The following is a 24,190-nucleotide window of genomic DNA, read 5'->3' as shown; positions in this document are numbered from 1 at the left end:
GTTTGTTTCTATGAGAAATCTGCATCTTAATATGACAACATTTTCCTGATGATGGACAGCGTCTGACTAAGTTCTGTGTTAAACAGATTCCGAACAGCTGGCTGCTAGCCCTTGGAAATAGGGCAGTCTGGCATGATGGCACAGTCAGTGCAGTGGTTAAGGAGCAGGCTTATCAGTAAAAGTGAATTTAACCTTGAATTCATTTAACTGGTCAGTTTGGACTGGAGGAAAGTTATTACTTGTAATTAGTCATGTACTAGTGATCAGATTTCAAAAGACATGGCTGTGTGTGCATCTGCGTATGTCCATGACCTCATGTGAGGGGCGAAAGGGCTGTATCTCTCCAGGCTTGTTTACATCCAAGCTGCACCGGTTTCACCACAGGTGTGATTAGTATAGTAGCCCCCACAGATTCTTGTCATAAACCAGAATCCCATTGTGCTACGTGCTGTACAAACAGACAGCAACAGACAACCCCGTCCTGATGTGTTCACAATCTAAGAACATGAAACAGCAGGTGGAGACAGCAAACAGGGAGAGCACAAGGTAATAATGAGGTGATGCTAGTCAGCATGAAAAGCAGTGGGCCCAGAACACTGGCTGCTTTACCATTGGCTAAACTAGCTCCATTTTGTATGCAGACCAGGCTGCAAGCTCTTGGTCAGTGAATATATGCTAAGAGAGTAACAGGGAAATGTGGGGTAAGGTGTATCCAGCATGTTGACCAGAGCACTGGAGTAGGCCTTATGAGACCTGGATTCTATTCCTGGCTCTGCCACTGGCCTGTCAGGTGACCTCAGGCGCCCTCTCTGTACCTCAGTTTCCCCATCTGTAAAATGGGATAATGACACCTCCTTTATAAAGTGTGTATAGATCTACTGATGAAAAACACTCTGGAAGAAATAGTGCCTTTATCGCACCTGACTTTGCCAGTGCAGTGGAATAGATGATGCACAGCATGCTGGACATTTGGGTTGGGCAGAGGGCTAGCTGCAGGGGGAAGTGCAATCTAGATAAGATGCACATGATACCAGTAGTATGGGGAAAAGAACCAGGAAAGGTGGTAAGTACCATAACAGCCCGCCTGTCTGTGAGGGCATTTGGCATGGGTAACAGCAGGATCTACATAGGTCGGGGGTACAGTTAAACCTGAGGTTAGAGCTGGGTGTTCTGTTGTCCCTGTAGACAAAAATGACACTTTGGCATGTGTGTTTGGTGAGCTGAGGTTTGCCCAGGCCTTTTGCTCTTCTAGATTATTAACTACAGTAGAATCTCCACCCGGGGGCTACCACTTGGAAACAAGTGGGGCACTTACCAAGCAAAGCAATTAAGTAATTGCTTAAGTCCCACTGAAGTCAATGGGATTTAGGAATGTACTTCTAGCTAAGCACATGCTGAGGTGCTGTGCTGAATCTGGGCCCTGGCTTAGTATGCATCTGTGCCTGTATTAAACACAGTTTCCCACCAACCAACCCTAACACTAACACTACAAGAGCTGCACTGGATCTCTTGAGTGAACTCGGTGCTCGTTTTGACTATTAAACCCTCAAATGGTTTAGAAGCTGGTGTCCTGAGAGTCTGCCTCTTTCCCCATGCCATACTGGACACAAGTGAGTTCAGTGCAAAAGCTGGATAATAATGGGCTGCTGTCAGAGCATCCTCCAGAAAGCCTTGCATTTGGAATTTGCTCTTTCAGAACCCAGATCTGTTAAGATGGACCTTGCAGCATGTCCAGATGCTTTTTCCCAGGGACTAAGGGAGGAGGGTATTTGAGGAAAGGAACAGCACCAATTACAGCAGCTCTCAGAGCAGCCTAGTTTACTATTGGGGGCTGCTCTGACCCCTGGAGCAGCCCAGAAGTGGGTGGCAGAGAGGTGACTTAAACCCATCTTGACCCTCCCCTCTCTTCAGCAGTGAGTTCTGGACTGTGCTTTTTGGTGGTTGACAGCACAGAGACTTCAGCTTTGGATCCTACGACTATATCTACAATTGAAGCACTTCTCCTTTGCAGTGTAATACAGCCAGCCAAAGGGGTTTAACAGCCAGAATAATGGGTTGAGTCCTTTTAGAAGATGACCACTAACATTCCTGTACTAGCAGGCTCCAACTTGATGGGGAACCTGGGATATTGCTCCACCTTTTTGAACTTTTTTTTTATCATGTTTGCATTCTTAGCATTGCTTCCATAAATCATTTTATAGCTGCCCTAGTCATGGAAAAATGTACAGCTAAATCATAGACTAATACTCCCCGTCTCATTAGAGGAAAACATAGTAAATTAGCCCAGTTTGCATGCAAGTCTGCATACATATAGATCTTGGCATGAGCTAGGGAACAATAAGCTGTTTATGTCAGAACGCTTGATTCAAAGAACAGCATAAAAAAGCTATTGATATGTAAGGTATTATCTTACCAGAGTCTGCACAGATGGTTAATCAGATGGCTCCCTCATGTGCCTTCAGAGAGTGTGCAACACTTTGCAGCAGAAAACCCAAATCTCTCCAAAGCCTTTGGCGAGAAATGAATGTAACATTTTGTATCTCTTATTGTTCTGCATTCAGAATGCCATGGTTTGGGTGGATTGCTATATCTGTGGCCATACACTGGTGAGAGGGATGGATCTAGCCATATATTGAAGCTGTGCACCAGGTTAACAGGAAGTAATGTCCGGCAGACATTTGTTGAGTCAAAGAAAGGGTTTCCCTTATGGCACAATTTCAGCTCCTGAATATCTTTAGCTTATTGCTGTCAGCGTGAAGTTGCCAGAAAGCTTATGTCATTACAGCAAGGAGCAGATTGCTTCTGCTGCTGGTGGGTTAGCTACTGTCTTGACATCCCATGAAGAAGAGAAACTGCTGGTCTTGCTGACACTGAGAGTCACCCAACCGGGTTCTCAAGTGCAAAGAACCACCCCCATAGTTTGGCATGCAGTTACCGCAGCTCTGCTGACTACTATAGACCAAAACTACCAGCAACCCCAAACGTTAGCTCTGCTACCGCTTGGAACAATTCATTGAGAATTTGACCTCAACATCTGCTTATTGCCTGCTCAGCCTATCTGCAATGTGGTTGGAGCCGTGTTGGTACCAGGCTATTAGAGAGACAAGGTGGGTGAGGCAATATCCTTTTATTGGAACAACATGTGTTAGTGAGAGAGACAGGCTTTCAAGCCACACAAAGTTTGGTTTTTTTTCAGGTCTGGAAAAGGTACTTCCATTGTCAAAGCAAAATGCAAGGTGAGTCTTTTGGAAGCTGCCACAGCTGCATTGGAGGAACAGAGATCCCTGTCTGGAGATGGTTCCTGCAAGAAGGCAGGAGAGATTTTTTTGGCTGGGAAGAATTGAATGAGACGATCTGCTTATGGTTCAGGGCGGTGACCTAACTGTAGATTAAGGAGAGAGAGACTACTCCGTCTTTTTCGTTGTGTTGCGTGAAAGCATATTGGCCATTTGAGGGATTTGGATGGCTTGACACAGTCTTCATTATCTGCCCTGTGAGTTGTGTGCTCTGTAAAATAAAAATAATAAAACACGAAATTCAGGCAACTTCCCTAGCAGAGGGAACTCTGCTGTCCTGCAGTCAGACAGCTCCCTTCAAAATACCTTTTGGACTCTTCACAAGTGACCTGCAGGAATAGGAATTGAGGACCACTTCCCAGCCTTTCAGAGCCTTGGTCAGGTTGGGAAATGGGCATTAATACCAGTCTCTATTTCTTCTTATTGCAAAACAACCAAGTAGTTTTGTTTATGTAGTTTGTGGAAACTATTTGCCTATGAATAAAATGGATTTATAGAGAATTATTTATCTCCAAGTATCCCAAAAATATCACTGTGCAAGCCGACAGTGATGATTCCACAAATGGTACTGCAGAGTTTTTTGCCCCATCCTCTGAAGCATTTGGCATTAGCCACAGTCAGAGACAGGATACCAGACTGACACTATCATTGTTTTGATCCTGTCTGGCAATTCCTATATTTCTAATACATTCAAGTAATTCACATTCCTCACCTCACCTGCCACCTCATCAGCCATTAAACAGCATAAAGCAATGCTGCCTGCCATTTTAGAACAGGAAGTTAAGAAGAATATTGTATCCATTTGAATGTGCAGGCTGAATGTAGGTAGCTAGGATGCAGCTCAATGAGTTGGAATTGGGCCAGGATCTTCTGGTTAATAACTCCACTCTAAGTGCCACAGGATTTTTAATTGACCAAGAGTGGTCAGGAGTGTAGTTTTACGTCTCTTCTAACAGAGGTCACCTTCAGCAGTCTAAAATATCATCCTCCAACACTCAGACACTGTGTCACTTTTCTCTCCAAGTCAAAAATATCATCTGCTGACTCCCCATTGTCCCTTCCTATGGCTTTTTTTTCAAGTCTGTACTACAAGCACAGATCCACCCCTACTTGGGCATGTCTACACTATGGAGACTGTACCAGCATAGTTATGTTGCCTCAGCTATGCTGGCATAACCCCATAATGTAGATGCAGCCTACCCACTTATCTCTCAGTACAGGAATACCACCTCTCTGAACAACAATAGCTACAGTGATGGAAACACTCGTCTGTCAACTTACCCCAGGACAGCCGCAGCTAAGTTCATAGATACTTACATAGGTGAGAGGTTTCAGAGTAACAGCCGTGTTAGTCATAGGTGAGAGGTTTTTCGTAGGCGTGGGTGGGTGAAATTCTGTGGCCTGGGTTGTGCAGGAGGTCAGACTAGATGATCATAATGGTTCCTTCTGACCTTAGTATTGGCATGGCTATGTCAATCAGGAGTGTGGTTTTTCCACACCCCGACTGATGTAGTGGTATAGACCAAACCTTAATCAGTAAAATCTCTTGTGATTATAACATATGATGTAGTAACCCTGAAGGAAGTGTAGATGGGTATGGCCCATTATGGTTTGGAAAGTAATACATGAATAATAATTTATTAAACAATAGCCTGCTCTGGAGGTACAATCTGGTGAGCAGCTAAAAGAACCAATTAAGGCTTTAAAGAGACAGGTCCAACAGTAATGGGTGATTTGAACAGACTGCAAGTAAATTTTGATATGCTAGCTCCAATAATAAGGCTACAGTTTTGCGTCTGCATAGCTCTGCTTCCTTATACTTCCTTACACTTGCCTGTTTTCATAAGAATTTGCTTTGAATGGCTCATAACAGAACACTTTAGCAACAGCGAACTTCCATAGATCCAACTTCCATACTTAGATCTAACATTAGGAGATAAATGAGACCAAGCAGAGGCTCTGAAAGGAAACTGGGAAACAATTTCAGGACATTGTAATTTGGAAGAATGTAGGAATCCTGGAATAAATCAAATGAGGGAAACGGACTCTGGTGCACTTTACTTCTGCTTTCCATGACAACAGTGCTGCAACATAAATAACCTTGACTGTTACATTTAAAAATCAGCTTGGATCATACTGCTCAGCTGCAGCAATGAGAACATTTTAAACAATATTGATAGCCAATTGGTTTTGATGTTAAAAGTAATAATAACTATGAAAGCCAGATTTTTAAACCATGGGTTTTTCCCTGCAAAGTTCGCTTGAGTTAAATGTTTGCCTGATTATGTGGGCACAGTAAGAATACTGAATGTTTGACATCAATTGCAGGCACAAAATTATGTCTGCAGTTGTGAATGTAGTGAAAGGTATAATGCAATCCAATGGCTGGAAGTTGAAGATAGACAAATTCAGGCTGGAAATAAGGTATAAATTCTTCTTTAAACAGATTTCAGAGTAGCAACCGTGTTAGTCTGTATTCACAAAAAGAAAAGGAGTACTTGTGGCACCTTAGAGACTAACCAATTTATTTGAGCATAAGCTTTCGTGAGCTACAGCTCACTTCATCGGATGCAGTGAGCTGTAGCTCACGAAAGCTTATGCTCAAATAAATTGGTTAGTCTCTAAGGTGCCACAAGTACTCCTTTTCTTTAAACAGAGTAGTTCTTAAGCTCCTACCCATTTTGTGTGTAATGAAAAGCAATGCATTCTGCAGCATGTCCTACAGGTAAATATACATCTTTTAAACCTACACTGGAGAGCCCTCATTCAGCAGAAGTTTACTTCAATTGGCCTATCTTTGACCTTCCTTAGCGTAGTTAGGGATATTACGTTCTCGGACCCTTGAGCCTTGCATTGAAGGACAGATATGGACAGAACCCATGCCCTCTGCAGAGGATTTTTCTGCCATGTTTCATGTTGGCTTGCCATTTTTTTTAGGCATTCTAGATGTAGTCAAGAGGATGTCAACACAAATTCAAAAGTCTCTCCTTGTTTCTGGAAATCAACTATAAATGCCAATTTCCAAATAGTCCTTACAGTGGAAGTTCACAACCTCATTTGTCTCTCCACTTCCCTACAGAGAGTGTGTGGCCAACATCTTCAAGCTCTGATCACTTCCAGCCATTACAGGGGATAGGCAACAATTCACACAAGCATTTGCTGAGCAAAAAACCCACTAGGGTCCTAATCTGTATATTTATGCCAGATTTTATAGTCTTTACTCAAAACCGTCATGGGACAATCTGACCTACAAAGAACTGATGTGTCCCAAATCATAAAACCAAATAGCAGGATTCTTCTCTCATTAGCATTAAAAGTTACCCTCATGATTATGCAAAACATTACCTCCAATAAAGCAAATATCAGTATAAAATTATCCTTAGCTGCCTTGCCAACTCCAGCTAAAAGCTCCACAACAAACTTGGTACTTTAAATAACAAATAAGCAACACACAATAAATTGCCAGTTGGAATACATTTTCCCCATATTGAGATCAGCAGTAACTTTGTATGGCTTGACTATTACTACTACTTGATTTTGGCATAGGCAATTTAAGAAGTCCTTGTTAGTAAAGAATGTCACTTCTCTATCCTCTGGAGCCTCCAGTCATCATCTATCTTCCATCATCTGGCTGATGAGCCAAGTTTAGCTGGCTAGAGAAGTACACATTCACAGTGACTTTTGCTGCTTAACTCTGGCAAGTTAAAGTTGAATCTCTCTCTTGCTCTGCTAGGGAGGATTGCAGGCAGGAAGGAAAGAAATCCTTGAATTCTTAAACATAATACTGGACTTTAAGCATCCCTGAGGATTTTGCTGTGTGCTTCAAAGGAGCAGTGTGTAACTGGTACAGTACTGTACATGCTGGAGAGGCATTGCAGAGTGTTTTCCCCCTTCCCTCCCCCCCAATCTTTTGATGGAACAGACACTGAGCCGGGAGTAGAACAGCTGATACCAAGCTGATTTGCAACATTTGTGGTGGTAGCACAATAGGGTGAAGAGACATCCATCAGGACACATGACTCCTGATATGACAACCATTCTAATATTTTTTTTGTCCACGATTATTGCCCATTTCATCCCCATAGATGCATTTTCTTACTTAGCTTCAACAGCCTCTTCTGTCCCTTTTCCTTCCAGCCCTAGACTCCAGAAATGATTCCTCAAAAAACATATTGACTTAATGCAAGGAAGATTTGCACTGACTCTCTGAATGATGAAATAACTGGTTTGTAGAGCGAGTTCTGAAGGCGTTGGAAAACTCTGCACTGCTTTCAGCCCACAGAAAGGACCGAGTGAATAACCAGACCTGCATGAATGTTAGCAATGCAGCAGTGGCCAGTGGGAGGGAGAATGATGAGACATTGACACTGGAAACTTGATTGCTGAAGCCCAGGTATTCAGGACAGATAGTAAATAGGAAAACTCTCCTTTTTACATGTAAACAAAGAAGAAACTGTTGCAGGGGCCATACAAACCAGAATGCCCACAATGCTGTGTATGCAAACTCACTTTTCACAGCAGAAAACACTTTAAAGCAGGATCAAACATGACAAATAAATCAGAATATCCCAGAGAAACCAAAGCCACCACAAACCTCTCTCGCACGCTCCCCCTTGCCCAGAGTCATACCAATGCCTGCATGTGTTCCTACAGCAGAAAATAGGGTCCAAATCTGAGGAGATGGGGAATCTGAGTTCTGAGTGGGGAAGGTGGGAGCGGTTTCAGTAATAATGTAGTTGGAAAAACCTGGTATTTTTAATACCACCACTTAGTAAAATAACAGCTTTTACCTTGGCAGACAATGTATATTTATTTGTAGCAGTGAAATGCATTAATAGTTCTGTTATCATTGTGAGATGAGACCCTCCAGGTACTGTTAACACATTCCTCTATGTTTCAGCTGTTGATTAAGAATTCAATAGACCTGTGAGCATCTCGGTACTTCAGGTTGACAATGTCAGTGCAAATATTCTTATACCTCTCTTAAAAAAAAAATAGATCTACAGTGAGTAAAATGCTCTTTTATTTTATTTATTCCTTCATAAAGTGGGTACATTTAGGGCAGCAGTGGTTCAAACTTCCCTTGCATAGCCTCCGTCTCTTCATCATACCTCAACATCTGACCTGATATTTCTACAAGAGGGAGGGTGTTCAGATTTGAGCACACTCTGCTAATACAAACAAGGGTTTCAGTTGTGATTCAGACAGGCTCCTGTCCATAAGGAACTGTACTGCTGACACCACCACCTCACTATAAATAGGCCAAATAGCCATCAGCTGGTAACTGACGTTTGGTTAATACCAGTCTGGGCCAGATTTGAGGCAGTGATGATTCGGAGGCTAACGGCTCTATATAGACTCATAGATATTAAGGTCAGAAGGGACCATTATGATCATCTAGTCTGACCTCCTGCACAATGCAGGCCACCGAATCTCACCCACCCACTCCTGCAATAAACCTCTCACCTGTGTCTGAGCTATTTGAAATCCTCAAATCATGGTTTAAAGACTTCAAGGTGCAGAGAATCCTCCAGCAAGTGACCCGTGCCCTATGCTTCAGAGGAAGGCGAAAACCCCCCAGGGCCTCTTCCGATCTGCCCTGGAGGAAAATTCCTTCCCGACCCCAAATATGGCGATCAGCTGAACCCTGAGAATGTGGGCAAGACTCACCAGCCAGATACCCAGGAAAATATTCTCTGTAGTAACTCAGATTGTAGTAACTCAGATCCCACCCCATCTAACATCCCATCACAGGCCACTGGGTCTATTTATCATGAATAGTTAAAGATCAATTAATTGCCAAAATCATGTTATCCCATCATACCATCTCCTCCATAAACGTATCATTTATTTTAGACAGAGCAGATTGATAAAAATGAATGGCTCTCTGTGGCTTGGAATCTTCCTTTTTGTTTCTGCCTAGCATCATCATGTTGCCGCTACATATTTTGGTACTTCTATCGTACATTCAATTTTTAGGCCCTATATTTCCCATCTTACACTCCCTGGGAATAATTTTCCTCTCATTTTTCTGAAGAGCTTAGCGCAGACTGTTTCTGGATGACTGTTTGTATGATGCAATATCTCCCCGAAACCCAGTGCTCACACCAACACATTTCACATGTGCTGAATGACTGCAGAAAACTGCAAAACTGAGAGCAATGATTTCTGTAGGAAATGTTGCCCACAGCTGTGTTTCGGGACATATTATTTTCACTGGATTTCAATGTGTTAATGTTGCATTTGACTGTGGCTCATTCCAAGTGAAATCTCACCACGGTGGTTGCAAAATTGAACCTATTATTAAAAAAACATACAAAAATGCAAATAATGCCACAGAAAATAAAACTAAAAATGTTAAAAAAAATAATTTGGGTAACTTTTTGGACAATTAGTATGTGGGAAAATAAGTGCAAGTTATATAATTAGAAATGATTGGCATCTCTTAGCTCCAGTTCAGAAGCTAAAAGAGCAATTCTTGTTTGGTAATGACTCTGTGTGGCCTTTCTTTGCATAATACTTCAGGCATGCAAATTTTGGTTGCTTAGACATAAAATTGTTTAACCGTTTGACCTTCAGGGGCTGTTGTGTGTTTCTCAAGCTAAACTGGGCAAGTTAAAATACCATAAAGCTGAATTTTTAAAGTATCAGAATAATTCACTTTCCCCTTATTGGCTGTTGATTGTTACTAGTCTAGCATTTGAAATTCGTTAAGTACATTGCACGCACACTTACTTACATACAAATGCTTTATTATTGAAAATACCTCCATGGCTGTCCCATAATGAAACTGCAACTGAAGAACATATTAAAAAATCAAGGTACAGTAGGGTGTTTGTCACAATATATTAATTTAAAAATTAATCTCTCCTCAGCCATCTTGAAATGTTTGCGAGAGCATAACTGTAAATAGCTGAAGATGTCTGTGTTGTAGATTACAATATACAGTTGTGGAACTTATTGAACATCTTTTGGTGCAAAACCTTTTTTTTTAATCTTTGGATTTTTCTGTGTGACTACAGTAGACAGAATATTTTAGGAGATCAGGAGAAAAAAGCATTATTCAATAATATTTACACTTGGACATAACAATTGTTTGTTTGACTTTTACAAAACACAAATGTATAGTAAACAGTTGTCCCGCCCCAATGACTGCCATCAATTCATGGGGAAGATGCAGTCTTTGAAATGAAGCTCAGTGAAATGTTAGACTTTCTATACAAAAGCACTCAAGGTTCAGATGTTTGTTCAGTAGAAGCGTTTGTGTTACACTGGAACAAACATGTTTTCTTCTCCAGAAAACTCAGGTATGTAGAATATATGGCATGACACAAATCCTGTTTTTCTTACATAAGTAGGCCCATGGACATTAGGTTGCAAGCGAGCCCATAAGACAAGCAGCATTTGACCCTACCCATGTATTTAAAACTGAAAACATGAAATCTGACTGTAAACATCCCTAAATTTTGTTATTTCCCCCTCTGTTTCTGGATGAATTTTCTGCCCATGGACGTAAAGGCCAAATTCTGTCTTCATACCTGGCTGTATACCCCATTGGGGCATGAAAGGATGGCAGAATTTGGCCAATAGTTTTAGTTATAGGTGAAGACAGGAATAGTGGTTGTCCTTAAATAAGTACCTCAGCATATGTAGTACTTAGGGAATAGCACAAATACTGAGGTAACATTGGTCTTGTCAAACCTTTTGCTCACACCTGCAAAAGCACTTTTGTGTCGGTATAGCTTATTCCAGTTCCCCAAATGAAATAAGCTGTACTAAGAAAAGGACTTTTGTGTTTATATAACTGCATCTGCACTAGGACTTTCGCAGATATTAAAATGTCACTAAGAAAATCACACGCCTAAGTGATATTCCTATACAGGTAAAAGTTACTACTGTATTCCAGGCCTAAGACAACTGGCAGTTCTTTAAGGATGGTGATTGAATAGTGCAGGGTAGGAGCTGTGAATGACACAGCCCCACAGAGCTCACCTGAAAAACCTTCCTGTTCCAGTCCCTGGCCTGTCATGAGTGGAGCTGGTAAAGGTGTGGTGGTTTGTGATATGAGGAAGTCTCCTAGGTAAAAGTTTTGGGGTTCTCACTTTTAGCCGCTAAGGCAGGTTGTAATGTAGGTCTCAGAGATGACTGGCTAACAGTAGCCCTCCACCAACTGACCATTTCCTCTCTCACACATTCATCTTTTCCTCCTTTGTTGTTTAAACCTCAGTTCCCTCTCTAGGATACAGGGTGTTATTTGCACCGATACTGCTGTAGAAATGGGTATTAAATTGATTGAGAACTGAATTGCTATAGCCAAGATGGCTGGAAGGCATTGAATTGGACCACTCTGCCCCACTATGGCTGGGGATATTAGAAAGTGTAGCATATGAATTGAAGCCTACCATATTCTGTCCCATTTTGTCAGTAGGCTCAGTGCTGAGTCCCAGAGGCACTGATCGGCTCACCGAGTTAGAGCCATTAACGTATGCGGCCATACTGGAGAGGAAGTTGTTGAGGCAAGGACTGCTGGAAGATGGCGGAGAAGATCTCTTGTCAGGTGAACTGTCAGTTCCAGGTGAGGAGCTTTCCAAGAGATCCTGGTGTTCGGCAGCCTTGGGACTGCCACTTAAGGCACTGTCCTCTGATTTCTCAGACGCAAGAGATGCTGTGCTGGACCCAATGTCAGACTTCCTTTTCCTCTTCCGACGGAAATTTCCATTGTCAAACATCTTCTCACAGTTTGGGTCCAGAGTCCAGTAATTCCCTTTTCCTGTTAAAAGAGACCAGCAGATTATAAATATAAAGATATAGACAAAGGCAGCAAAGAGCAGATTCCCTGGGTTTAATCTCAATCTTTCTGCTTCACAAAAAATAATAAAAAAAAACAGCAATTGTTTGATACCCTGCAAAGAAGTCCCTGGTCTTCAAGCCCAGCAAAGGCTGAAGCTTTGGGCCAGATCCTCCTCAGTTCTTGCCGAGGTAAAACTTTTAATGAAGTTGATGGGAATTTTACTTGAGTAAAAACTTCAGGACTTCACCCTTTGTGTTGACAGCACAGGGACCAAATTCTTGCAGCCCCGTAGGGTCAGTGGCATAGCATGGATTGCTAGACAGAGCAGGGTTTGCCTCACAGTGACACACACAGTCATTCAGTTGGCTTCAAATATGTCCCAATAGATGTTTCTGGCTAACAATAAATAAAGGAACAGTATTGTCAAAAAATCAGCTGAGAGTCTGGGGACAGGCAAGCACTGATACTATTTCTAGACCAAAAGCTGACTGTTTAAACCAAGCAAAGCAAAGCAAACACAACCCTTCCCTGTTTTTGAGAATTTTTGTTGACTCCATAAAGCAAATGAATTTTCCTTGACAATTTCCTTTTGTCTCAATGCATTTTCATTTAATTACTGATTCACATACAATGTGCCAAATGGCTTTTGAATGTCTCTTGCTCAGCTAGACTGCTTGTGTGCTTGTTAAGCCATGTGTGCTCAGCACACTGATCAATATTCAGGAAAAACTACAGCAGAGAAGAATTGGCTTCTGTGCTGGGCATGCTTCATTAGCTACACTGTGGGTCAGAGTCAGATCTCAGCTACATGGGTGTGAATTCCAGAGCAACTCTGCCAAAGTCAGCAGAATTACTCTGGATTTACACTGCGGTGAGACCAGAATCTGGCCTATTGTGTCTCTTTGCAAAATATATACAAGCATGTGGGGGGCTGGGGGAGGGAGGGAGAGAGATAGGGTGACCAGATAGCAAGTGGGGGAAAAAAAACCCAGGACAGGGGGTGGGGGAGTAATAGGTGCCTATATAAAAGTAAGCCCCAAATATCGGGACTGTCCCTATAAAATCGGGATGTCTGGTCACCCATGAGAGGGAAAATACTTCAAAAATGTACCTGGGTCATCTTCGTCTCTGGGCACTTTCTTAAAGCAATCGTTGAGAGATAAGTTGTGCCGTATGGAGTTCTGCCAACCTGCCTTGCTTTTGTTGTAGAAGGGGAAGTTGTCAGCCACGTACTGGTAGATCTGGCTGAGTGTTAGCCTCTTCTCCGGTGCTCCATGGATGGCCATGGCGATAAGCGCAGAGTAGGAGTAGGGTGGTCTCACCAGCTTCATCAGCTCCTCTTGGGAAGGGAGTGGAAGCCAGCCCAAATCAGTACCCCCCAAACCATGCATGTTAGGCAAGAGCTGTCGTTGCATCCCATAGGACTGAGGGATGAAAGGACTGGTGTTGGATCCTGGCAGGTATGATGGTGGGGTAATGGAGGGTCCATTTAGCCAGAGGTAAGGGTTGGGAGTGGTGTTGTAGTCCCCAGATTCAAAGTTTGTTGGTCGTTGTGGGCTAGGAATGTTCTGTGGATGGAAAAAGTTTTCATAATAGATGTTCATCTCAGGAGGCTCCTGGCCAATACTTGGAAATTGTGGGCTGCAGCGTGGTGGAGAATGTGTCTGCAGATCAAATGAGCTCATAATCTAGCACTAGCAGTCTACCCAGTTACAAGGCACCTGTGTTAGTCCTTCCCCGAGACAGGTGCATCACCTGTGCCCTTCCTCAAGTACTTATGCACCTGTAAATGTTTAGGTTTGTGTTCCTTGCTCCGCCCAGTCTGCCCTGACTGGCTGGAGATTAGAGAGAGATCCTTTTTGGAATGTTGGCAATCCAGGCCAGTAATTTATGTCACATCAACCAAATTTGAAAGTTACACCTGTTTATCTTTGTAAATGAATGGAGGAATTTTCCACTAATATGACTGACACACAAAAGTTTAAGGTGCTTTGAAGTTAAAGCTCATAACCCAAAGTAAGAGCCCACCTTCTATTAACCTTTTACAATACAATATTAGCTTGTAGTGTCTCTCTCTCTTAAAGGGCAACCATTATGTCCAGCGGCGAGTAGAACTCTAAAATGCAAAAGGCATTTCCACTGTGCAGTAAACATTAGCTACAACATACAAGGTGGTCTTTGCCTTTTGACAGGTTTCAGAGTAGCAGCCGTGTTAGTCTGTAAGCTTATGCTCAAATAAATTTGTTAGTCTCTAAGGTGCCACAAGTCCTCCTTTTCTTTCTTTGCCTTTGTAATTTTAAGTTTTAACTGCACACTACTATACAATTCCCTCTAGATTTACAGGCACTCAGAAAACTACTACCAGATTCTTCAAATGCTTGCTCATGTGAGTAGTCTCACTCAGTTCAGTGGGAGTACTCACTTGAGTAAAAACTACTCAAACCTTGTGCTATAGCTGCCCCGAGGTGAATAGTGGTTGGAAGCGATATTTGCTGCTTCCTCCATAACACTACCTTCTCTGGCCTGATTCTGCAAGCTGAACTGCATGGGGTCAAGGATCTGCCCTGTGTGGATCAGGGGTTATCTGATCTGGAGATCATCTGCCCTTAGAACCCCCTTAACAGAAATTCCAGGAAGGAGAGAGAGACTTTTCAACAAAGCTCCCATTACATCATACATTTAAAGAGCTTTATTTAGAACTCTATAAATAGAACTGGTCCCTTAAAATCAGAAATTGTTTAAAAAAAAAACAACAAACTAAATTGGCAGCTTGTATGTGCAAAGGAGGAAGAACAGAGGTGCAACCCGCAAACTCTTTTGCCAGCTTGCAGCTAGCCCTTAGATTGTTAAATTGTTTGCTTAGGGGTTAAAACCCCAAGTGTACTTTCTCTCCAGGGACTAAGCAATAAATAAGATTTTGATTTTTTTTTTCTTATCTCTAAATGTATTCATCAATACCTGGCAGAAACCTGCCCACATTCTTTGGAAATATAATCCTCCTGAGTAATGCATGTATTACTTGATTGATTCCAAGACATGTGAAAGTCCTTCTTAATGAAAGAACATATTTAAAGCATGCTGTGTTAAGATGACTTTTAGATGGCACAGTGCTCATGTGATTAATGAGAAATCTGGCCTTTTGACATTTGGTTTCTAATTCTTGGCTCTGCCACAGGTACGTTGTGTGACTCTGGCCAAGTCACTTAACTTACTGTGCCTCCATTTCCTCATAAGGGTGTTGGGAAGTTTCACGAGTGTAATGCTTGTAGTGTGCTTTGAAATGCTTGGATGGCAGTGACTAGAGAAGCTCAGAGTGTGAGCTGAAGAATACAGGAATACACAATAATGCAGGGCAAACCAAACTTCCAGTCCAGCAGCATCACTTATTTTTGAATGGGCCTATATTTTACTTGCTTACACTGTTGGCCTTTATTTTTAAGCCATTTCCAATAGGAGCAAGCGTTGACACAAAAGTCCATATTGTGATTTGAACAGTTGCATTGACACTTGCCAAGGGGGATAAAAAGTCATAAAAACATGGGACAGGCCACACAAAACAGGCAAACTTTCACCGCAGATATGGGGTAGTCCCCAGACTTTCCTCTATGGCTGGCAGTACACAAGAGGAGTGGGCTGAATTTAAAAACAAACAGCCAGCCATTTTCAGTGAGGGGGAAAAAAGTGAATGCTTACGCTCATGAATTATATGTTCCTAAAGTTAACTAGCAACAAATCTTCAGTTTGTGAGAATCCTAATATACCCCTTGTAAAACCCTGAGAAAAATTGCTTGCAAGTTTCCTGGTGAAACCAGTAATGTATAAATATATATAATATTAAAAGTCCTTCTGCAATCCCACAAATTTTATGCTACAAACAATCCTTACTCACACAAATGAATGCTGGAAAAAGGTCTGCTTGTATGAGTGCCACTTTAAAAACTAATCAATGCTTAAGATCTAGTGTGAAATAGATGGAAAATGTTAGACCCTACAAACTAATTACCCTATGGCCACAAAATATGTGAAGAATTTGCTAATTCTTTATTACTGTGCCTGCATGCAGGACTTGAAACGTTTTGGGTTTTTCATTTCAGGTAGTAAAAGTTCAACCTGCTGCACTTTGGGCTGTGATGAGCAGTTTTTAATTGCTTATTCCCTGGAGTGTTGTGTGCTTATTAACAGTTAAAATACACGGAAATGAGGGTTTGGCATATACATGCTTTGAAAGGATGCCAGGCTTTGCAAGAAAAGTCACTTGTGCAACCAGAGACTCAAGGAGGTTGTAAAACTTTCAGTGAGCCAAGCTGTATGAAGTTGCAAGGCAGTGCACTGTTGCACGGTCAGAACCCCAGTGGGCTGCAGCTGGCTGAGAATGGATCTTGCCCGTGAGCTTAACCTGATATGACGTGTGAACAAGCAAGTGAAGTATCACAGTGTCCAAAGCAAATACAGTAAAAGCCTGATGAGAGTCAAAAGACTCTCCTGGCTGCCCTGTAACACTAAGGCAATGCCTATATGGCAGACTTCTGCTGGCATAACTGTATCATGTGTGATGAGAGGTGATCTCTGACTAAAATAGCTGTGGCGGCAAAGCGCTTCTAGCACAGATGCAATTATCCTGGCAAAGTTGTGCTTTTCCTGGTATAGCTTCTTTCATTTGTGGGTATGTGCTATAAGCTAGAGCTCTGAGCGTGTGCAAGTGCCATACCGGAAGTGCTTTGCTGGTATAGCACACCAACACCCATCAAGAGCTCCTAACGTACACATGGCCTTAGAGTTACAGCATTGTTGATGTTGATTCTAAAAATCACAATAATAATAAAATTTTTTATTAGTTTTATATAGCAAGGTTTAGAGAGAGAAGAAAAATCCATTGGTAATTTTATTGCCACCACAAGCAACTCTCTTATGCTAACTGTAATAATTACAGGTTTGTATTGTCAGGGCATTTGCCATGCATGTAAATTTTAAAATAAAACAAAAACCCCCAAAAACGTAAATGGAACTCTCATTCTAAAATGCAGCAAAATAGTTGCATGCACTTAGAACAAATACAAGCAAATTATTTGCCAAATACTGTGGCGCTGCAGACAGAACATAAGAAAAGTAGAACTTTAATTGCTTGCTTTAATACAAGGGGTGGCTAATATTGCAGCTAAATATTACCCTCTAGTGGCAACGTCTGAAAATGTATTGAAGTAAATTGCACTTCAATCAGACTTTACTCAAGCAAGTAGTCCAACCTAAGTAATATTGTGCATGTGCATCATTGTAGGACTGAGCCCTTTATAACTAGCAATCCGGTGTTAGTAAACTTTTCCAGCTGTTCTTGATGCCAGGTCATAAGTCCAGTAATTGTTTTAAAATTCTGGGCAGAGCTGCGTGTGTGTGTGTGTGTTTGGAGACTACAACCTCTTTTCTTCCTTGCCTGTGTCACTTAACTTCTCTCTGCCTTAGCTGTTGTTCGTTTCTAGGAGTATTTACTTAACTCCATAAGGAGTTTTAAGTTACAGCTTGTATAAAAGATTCTACACAAGCTCGGCTCAGCCAGTGCTGATGCACATGCTTAGTGCAATTGAAGTCATGTGCATAAAGGTACTCCCCTACCTAAGGACTTATAGAATCAGGACATAATTGTATCATTGAATTGTATATAAAATGCAACTCCATCAGTCAGAATAGTGATCTCTTTTCTCTACCACCTGCTACCTTCTGAACTACAAATATTATGGAAATAAACAGTCACTTGCTCTACCAGACATTCTGAGAATAACCTTCCCTAAAGGCTTATTTACAAGTTACAGGCCACAGAAATTAAACAGACTAGCATAGGCTAGGAGATTTATGAGTTATAATCCAGCATGATGCATCCGATGAAGTGAGCTGTAGCTCACGAAAGCTTAAGCTCAAATAAATTTGTTAGTCTCTAAGTTGCCACAAGTCCTCCTTTTCTTTTTGCGAATCCAGCACTGAGTCACATTCCCTCAGTGGCCTTGGGATAGTCCCTTCTGTTTTTGGTTTTAAGCAGAGGTAATGGTTTGACTGGGAGAATAGATACCTCCTTGCTTTCTAAATGTTGTCTGGCCAGAGAAGGTAAAGCCCCCCACTTTGGGATAGACCATCCTATTACTACTATTTACACTTTCACAGAGACTAACTCACCTTTGTCCTGATGGGCCTGAGGGAGCTCAGCTCTCCCCTCCTTCCTGCCTATTAACTGCCTGGGGATATAGAATGCAACAGGTGAGAGAATCTATGGGGGGTGAAGCTTGGGAGTTTGGGGGGGCTCTCATTCTTCCCACCAGTAGGCAAAGCAGCCCTGCGAGAACAGTTCTCCATGCTGGAAGCCTCTTATCTGCCTTCTTTCTACTACAGGAAGATGTGCCCTTGCTGGTCCTGCTGCCTCCCCTCCTTCCAGGGGCCTGAGGGGAAAGGAGAAACCTGCTGCTTCTCTCCCCTCCACAGGTGAAGGGAAACTTCTCCCTTAGGCAGAACCTAGAGGAAAGAGAAGGTCCTTGTCAGCTCTCCCTCCCTGCCTTGAGCTCCATAGTCACTAGCCAGGGGAGAGCCCAAAGCCCCTTCCCTTGCGCTGCTCCTCACTTTGCACTCCCACATACTCGTTAATTTGGCTGGCTATGGGCCTGCTGCCTAGGGACACAGACTCCTTACGGACACATATATTCCCTTGTCCCATTCTCTTCCCTGTGCCCTCCCCACCACATGCTGTCACTTCACCACAGGGCATCAACCCCAATAACAACCTACCACCAGCCAAACTGGTAAGCTCCTACACCCTATGTTGTTCATGTTAGCATGCAAGCAAATGAGGTGCTTTTGATTGTACATACCCAGCTATGTACCTAATATGGAGTTACCTGATTAGCATGTAGATTTTGGATATCTGTGTTTATAAGTGAGGTGTGCACAACTTTATGTATGTGACAGCATGTACCTAACTCTAGATTCTGACCTTAAAGCTCAGGAAATCTTTTGCAAAGATACTATACATACAGTACAGCACCAGCTTAGTAGAAAACAACCCCCCTTCCTTGTGTGTGGAAGACAATTCATGGCACACTGTGGCTCAGTGCTGGCTGCCTCCTGGAAAAAAATTAAACTGCAAGGGACATTAGTGATGATTCTGTCCAAAGAGCAACTGAATTAAACCATTCTATTTGCTCCAGTCAAGAATTCAGGCTAGCTTTCGCCCAGAATTATCAAGTATATAAAAGCCGTGACTTATCCCAGCTCTGTTTGCTGAGCAGTTATTCTTTTAAAGTGTTAATCTTTAGCACATTCGGTGTCACGTTAGTAAATCAGAGTACAATATTGTAACAGCCTGAGTCAATAGAGAACAGAACAGCCTCTCTTTTTATTATAGAGGAGCAAATACTGTAACACTGCTATCCTGTAGAGCTCTGGGGTGATGGGAGGCAAGGTTAGACTTCCAGGTCAGGTGACGTTGCGCAATTTTCATTTTAGAAATGCTTGCTAAAGTAGTCCAGGGCCTCTCAAGAGACAACTCACTTTTGAAAGGCAAATAAATAAATACCTGTGGCAGCGGCTGGCTTTGTGCTTACTTTATGAAGGCTGACAGGTTTCTGGGAAGGGGAAGGAAGTTTGTTGGAAAGAGATCCCCCCCGCTCATTTCATCCAATTTGAAAAGGAGCCCTTGAATGATTTGTTCAAACAAGTTTAGGGAGGAGAAAATTATATTTTGCTTTAAATTAACTTGGTCTAAGTAGAAAAGGTCATGTGTTTGTAAGGGAGATAAATTAGCTGCCCTGATGCCTCCAGGCCCATTTCCTGAAGAATATGTTTGTGTTTTAAATTGAATATCCCAGTCCTGTTTTGCATTAATCTCAGAAGTTTGTTTTCAGTTCTCCTTCCTTAAGGGCCACTGAAATCAATGGAAAGACACCCATTGAGTTCAATGAACTTTTGGATCAGTTTCTAAGGAAGAAACATCCCTTGTTGATTCCAGCGTGGCTGGAGTTGGAATAAAGAGAGAGGGATTTAGCTGTCATGAAACTACCTCGAGCCCCTGGAGGGAAAAGATCCCCAACTAAATGGGAAGGGCATGTGAGGACATCTCTCCAGGGAGTGCTGATGGGGTAGCTTCCGTACAAATCTTGGACCTCAGACCATTGTAAATAAACAATCAAATTTCAAACAAAGCCTCATTCCCCAGCCCCACCACGTTATTTTATCTACCCCTTCAACTGCCTCTCTCATTTAAATGAATGGGAGAAACACTCCCTCTATCTTCACTGAAGCTAACTTCCTGTCTCCTCGGGGAGGGGGGGGGCGGCCTCCATGCAGGAGTCTGTACTTAAACATTGGTGAATTAGCAAGACAGTCAAGGTTATTTTTTTAAAGCTGTTGCCATCCCTTTTGACAGACTGATTCCAAACAGTGAAATGTCACTTTGGATTTCTTCTAAGCAGCCAGCAAATAGTTCCTCCTCCAACACTGACCCCCTGCTGGTGCAACACAAGACCTGGTGTCTCCACTGGGGAGCACTCCTCCTCTGGACATCTGCAAACTGTAATTACCTGAGCTTATCATAGTTGGAAGCACAGACTTACCTTGTTTGGTGCAGTGGATGTAGATCCCCCTGTGACAAAGGGGTCACCTCCAGGCACTACACCAGCCACCACTTGCTGTACTGGGGCTTTTCCCAAGTGTACACTAACCTTTAGTGTTGATCAGAGTAAGAAAGTCCTGTTCAAATCAGCATATGCATATCCACCTGGGACCCTTGGACTTCCCACCATCACCCTAATCTTGCCATCTCACAGGAAGCCATGGCAGGATCAAGGTCCAGTAGGGCGTGGCAGGGATAGGGGCTGACTTGTCTGTCTTTCACCCCCACCTACTGTTGCATGACCCAGCTGTTGTTAGACATTCCCTGAGGCGTTTTACCAGTGGGGCAAGGTGGAAGCAAGCCGTACCCAGCTTCTGTAGTTTTTGCTGTTGAACAAACGTGCACAAACAATTAAGGTAGATCAAGAATGCTCTGTATTGTCCACATGATTGAGGATGCTCAAGAGCTTTCTTCAGTGCTGTCCAGACTTATTCACGGCATGGGGAGCGGAAGGTTCTCAGATAGAAGAAGAGAAGGTCCTGTGGCTGAAGCTTTGAACTGGGACTCAGAGTTTAGGGTTCAATTGCTGGATCTGCTACAGACTGCTCCCTGCATGATCTTGGGCAACTCACAATCAGTTTTGCCTCAGTTCCACATCTGTCAAAGAAGAGTAATAACGCTCCTCCTCCCCACATCTTCTCACTTGTCCTGTCCAGTAAAGTGGTTGGATATTTGGGAAGGGAGCGCTTTGTGTTTGCACAGTGCTGGGCACAACCGAGATCAGGGCCACATTGTGCTCAGCACGGTGCAAACACACAGCAAAGAAACACTTCCTGCCCAAACAGCTGACAACCTCAATTGCACCCCACCTCCCCCAGGGTCTTTTCCCTGTTTTCTGCCCTTTCTTTCTATCATAAATTTACTATGAATTAAAAAGAAAAAAGAGGGACTGAGAAAACAGGGAAAAGACCATGGGGTTAAATAAGCAAACCAGCAGGAAAGAGAAAAGGCAGCTTAACAGAGAAAGGGTGGAGAGGGGAAATGGCCAGCACACCTGAACTAAGAGGGCAACAAAGGTCAGAGGCGCAGACAGGAGAGAATCTGTCCTGCTACTAGCAGTTCTTTTCATCAGCCCCTAAGAGGAGAGGTGAGGTTACACCTGCCCTTTGGGGGCACACATGCAGCTTTGACTGATTTCAGGTGGCAGGATTTGGTCCCTTATCTCCAACAAGAGCCAATTCAGGCAGCACGGGAAAACCTGCAAATGCAAACTCAAGTAGGGGAAAGGGGCACAGCCTTTGAATCCCAGTACAGCGTGTTGATTCCAGTGGTAGCATTTCAAGCGCTTTTGTAGTATGACACAAAAGCATTCAACTGTCTATTTGTTCCTTGTTCTCCCAAAAACTAGACCCACAGTCCAGGCAGGCTCATTGGCTCTTGCCAGCTCAGGTTGGAACCTGCTCACCAGCCAATTTTAACAGTGATGCCTACGAGCACTGAAGAGGGGTCCTGGCTGCAGCGATTGGTGACAAAACCTCCACCTCACTGTTTTTTCTCATTGCTGACATCTGGATTAAGGCAGGTTGCCCAGCTTCTTCACTGTCAACCTGCTCGTATCGGCACTCGTGGGCGCGTACTTGCCTCTGTGTTTCAAAGTACAACACTGGAAAGGCAGAGGACTATTCCCTTCTGTTGAGTCTAATGGGGGGTGGGCAGGGGAGGGTCTGTTCTCTACATAATACCCAATATGCAGCCTGATTACTTGGCCAATCAGAGTAAACTCACAAGAGCCCTGCTAGACCATATTGCAGGCACTTCAAGCCTTATACCCTGCTTTAATTACAGTTCATGAATTGTATTAGCAATGGGTGCAGGAAAATCTGCTAACACTGTATACAGAGCTGCTTTATTTTGTCACCCAAGTTATTGGCAGACTGGCGAGCTCGGCTTGTTTAGCCTAGCAAAAAGAAGGCTGAGAGGGGATATTATTGCTCTCTGTAGCTACATTAGCGGGCGAAGGTAACTACTAGGGAGGGTGAAGAGCTATTTAAGATAGACAACAATGCTGGCACAAAAAAACCCGATGTAAACTGGCTATGAAGAAATTCAGAGTGGAAATTCGAAGAAGGGCTTTAATGATCAGAGGGGTAAAGTTCTGGAACTGTCTCCCAATAGGAGTTGTGGGGGCAAACAACTTTGAGAGAGAGCTGGCAGATTTATGAGTGCAGCTGTATGTCAGGGTTGCTTGTGGTGGTGGGGGGACAGGGCTCAATAGCCCTGAGGATTATGTGGTTTACATCTTATTTTCCTAAAACTCATGCTTTAGGATTTCAGCTGCCCATCAGCACAGGGCAGGAAGGAATCTATTCCACTCCCCCATGTATTCTGGAAGGATTTTTTTTATATGCTTCCTCTGAAGCATCGGGGATGGCTACAGCTGGAGATGGGATGTTGGACAGGGAGGGCCAGTGCTCAGAGGTGGCACTGAGCAGTCTCCCTCAGTTGCTTGGTTTGCTGGTTCTTGCTCACATGCTCAGACTCTGATTGCCATATATGGGGGCCAGGAAGGCATTTTCCCCCCACCAACATTTGGCAGTGACCTTTGGGTGGTTTTTTTGCCTTCCTCTGCAGTGAGAGGGTATGGTCACTTTCCAAAATTATCTGTGTGTATATCTCAAACATTTCCCTGCTGTTGCAGGGACCTCGGTCCCTCCTACTTTCTCCAGCCCCATGACACCACAGTCTAGCCTCCTGAGGGGCTGAAATACTTTGGTCTAATTTCTGTTGTTGGGTTTAGTGTGGGGGTGCTGGGTGATGTTCTATGGTCGGACTGGATGACCTGGTAGGCCCTTCTGGCCTTAAACTCTATGAATGCCAAATTGGTACCGTTTAGAAAAAGAAATTTTAAATGTCTACTGAGGTGAAAATCCACCAAGTGCAGATGGCCAATGTACTCCATTTAAGCCTCATGGTGGGGTTGTATCTGGGGTGAGGGACTGGGGAAGAGGCTACGGGCTCCATTGTTCTAAGGAGTGAGGAAAAGAGAAGGTAGCTGCCATGCTATTCCACTAGAGTAACAGCTTTGCAGCCTGGGCCAAGTCAGGGGTGGATTTCTGCTCCGCAAACTCTCTGCAGTTCACCTCATAAAGCCCAGTGACTTGGACTTTGAGTGAATTTTCCCCAGCACAATATGCTAGAGGCTCATTTTGCCTGTGACGGGAATGGCACTAATCAGTACTGATTTACATTTTAAAATAGCAGTTGCCAGATGGCCACACTTATCCCAGGATGTCCCCTATTGTTCGCACCATGTCATTTACTTGTACTAAATGTCAGGTGTCTCTGTTTTGTCTGTATACTTGTGTATGGCTGAACCTTCGTTTCCAAATGCAGCATACCTTTACAATTCCAGTTAGCTGTGACTTAGTTCATGTTGGTTAGTGTCCTTCAACCAGCACTCAGAGCTGAACCCCAATGATTTTAGGCCTGAGACAGAGCCAAAATCCAAGGCCTGTT

At 43.1% G+C, this 24,190-nt stretch overlaps 1 protein-coding gene across 2 annotated transcripts; it reads right to left on the bottom strand.

Annotated features, from left to right (window-relative positions):
- Positions 1-3,362: 3,362 nt before the first annotated feature.
- FOXI1 (forkhead box I1) lies at positions 3,363-13,831 on the bottom strand. 2 transcript variants are annotated; one of them, XM_074962117.1, is made up of 3 exons: positions 13,199-13,831; positions 11,699-12,066; positions 3,363-3,507 (listed from the first exon to the last, which is right to left on the bottom strand). In XM_074962117.1, exons 1-3 carry the CDS (start codon positions 13,770-13,772, stop codon positions 3,379-3,381), a joined length of 1,071 nt encoding a protein of 356 aa, XP_074818218.1. In that variant the 5' UTR covers positions 13,773-13,831; the 3' UTR covers positions 3,363-3,378. The 2 variants fall into 2 exon arrangements, with proteins under 2 accessions (XP_074818218.1, XP_074818217.1); XM_074962116.1 differs by lacking the exon at positions 3,363-3,507 and having other exon boundaries at positions 10,071-12,066.
- Between the last annotated feature and the right edge of the window lie 10,359 nt (positions 13,832-24,190).

The sequence above is a fragment of the Natator depressus genome, chromosome 8 (assembly GCF_965152275.1).
Source record: "Natator depressus isolate rNatDep1 chromosome 8, rNatDep2.hap1, whole genome shotgun sequence".
NCBI classification, from domain to species: domain Eukaryota; kingdom Metazoa; phylum Chordata; order Testudines; family Cheloniidae; genus Natator; species Natator depressus.
Note: the sequence above shows the minus strand (reverse complement) of the source record. Positions and strands in the feature narration are given on the sequence as shown.

What these genes read in the sequence shown, in the direction of transcription:
- FOXI1 (XM_074962116.1), bottom strand. Translation starts at nt 13,772, where the DNA reads ATGAGCTCATTTGATCTGCAGACACATTCTCCACCACGCTGCAGCCCA. An exon ending in CAGAGACGAAGATGACCCAG is followed by an intron (nt 12,067 to 13,198) that starts GTACATTTTTGA and finishes CTCTTTTAACAG; the next exon opens with GAAAAGGGAATTACTGGACT.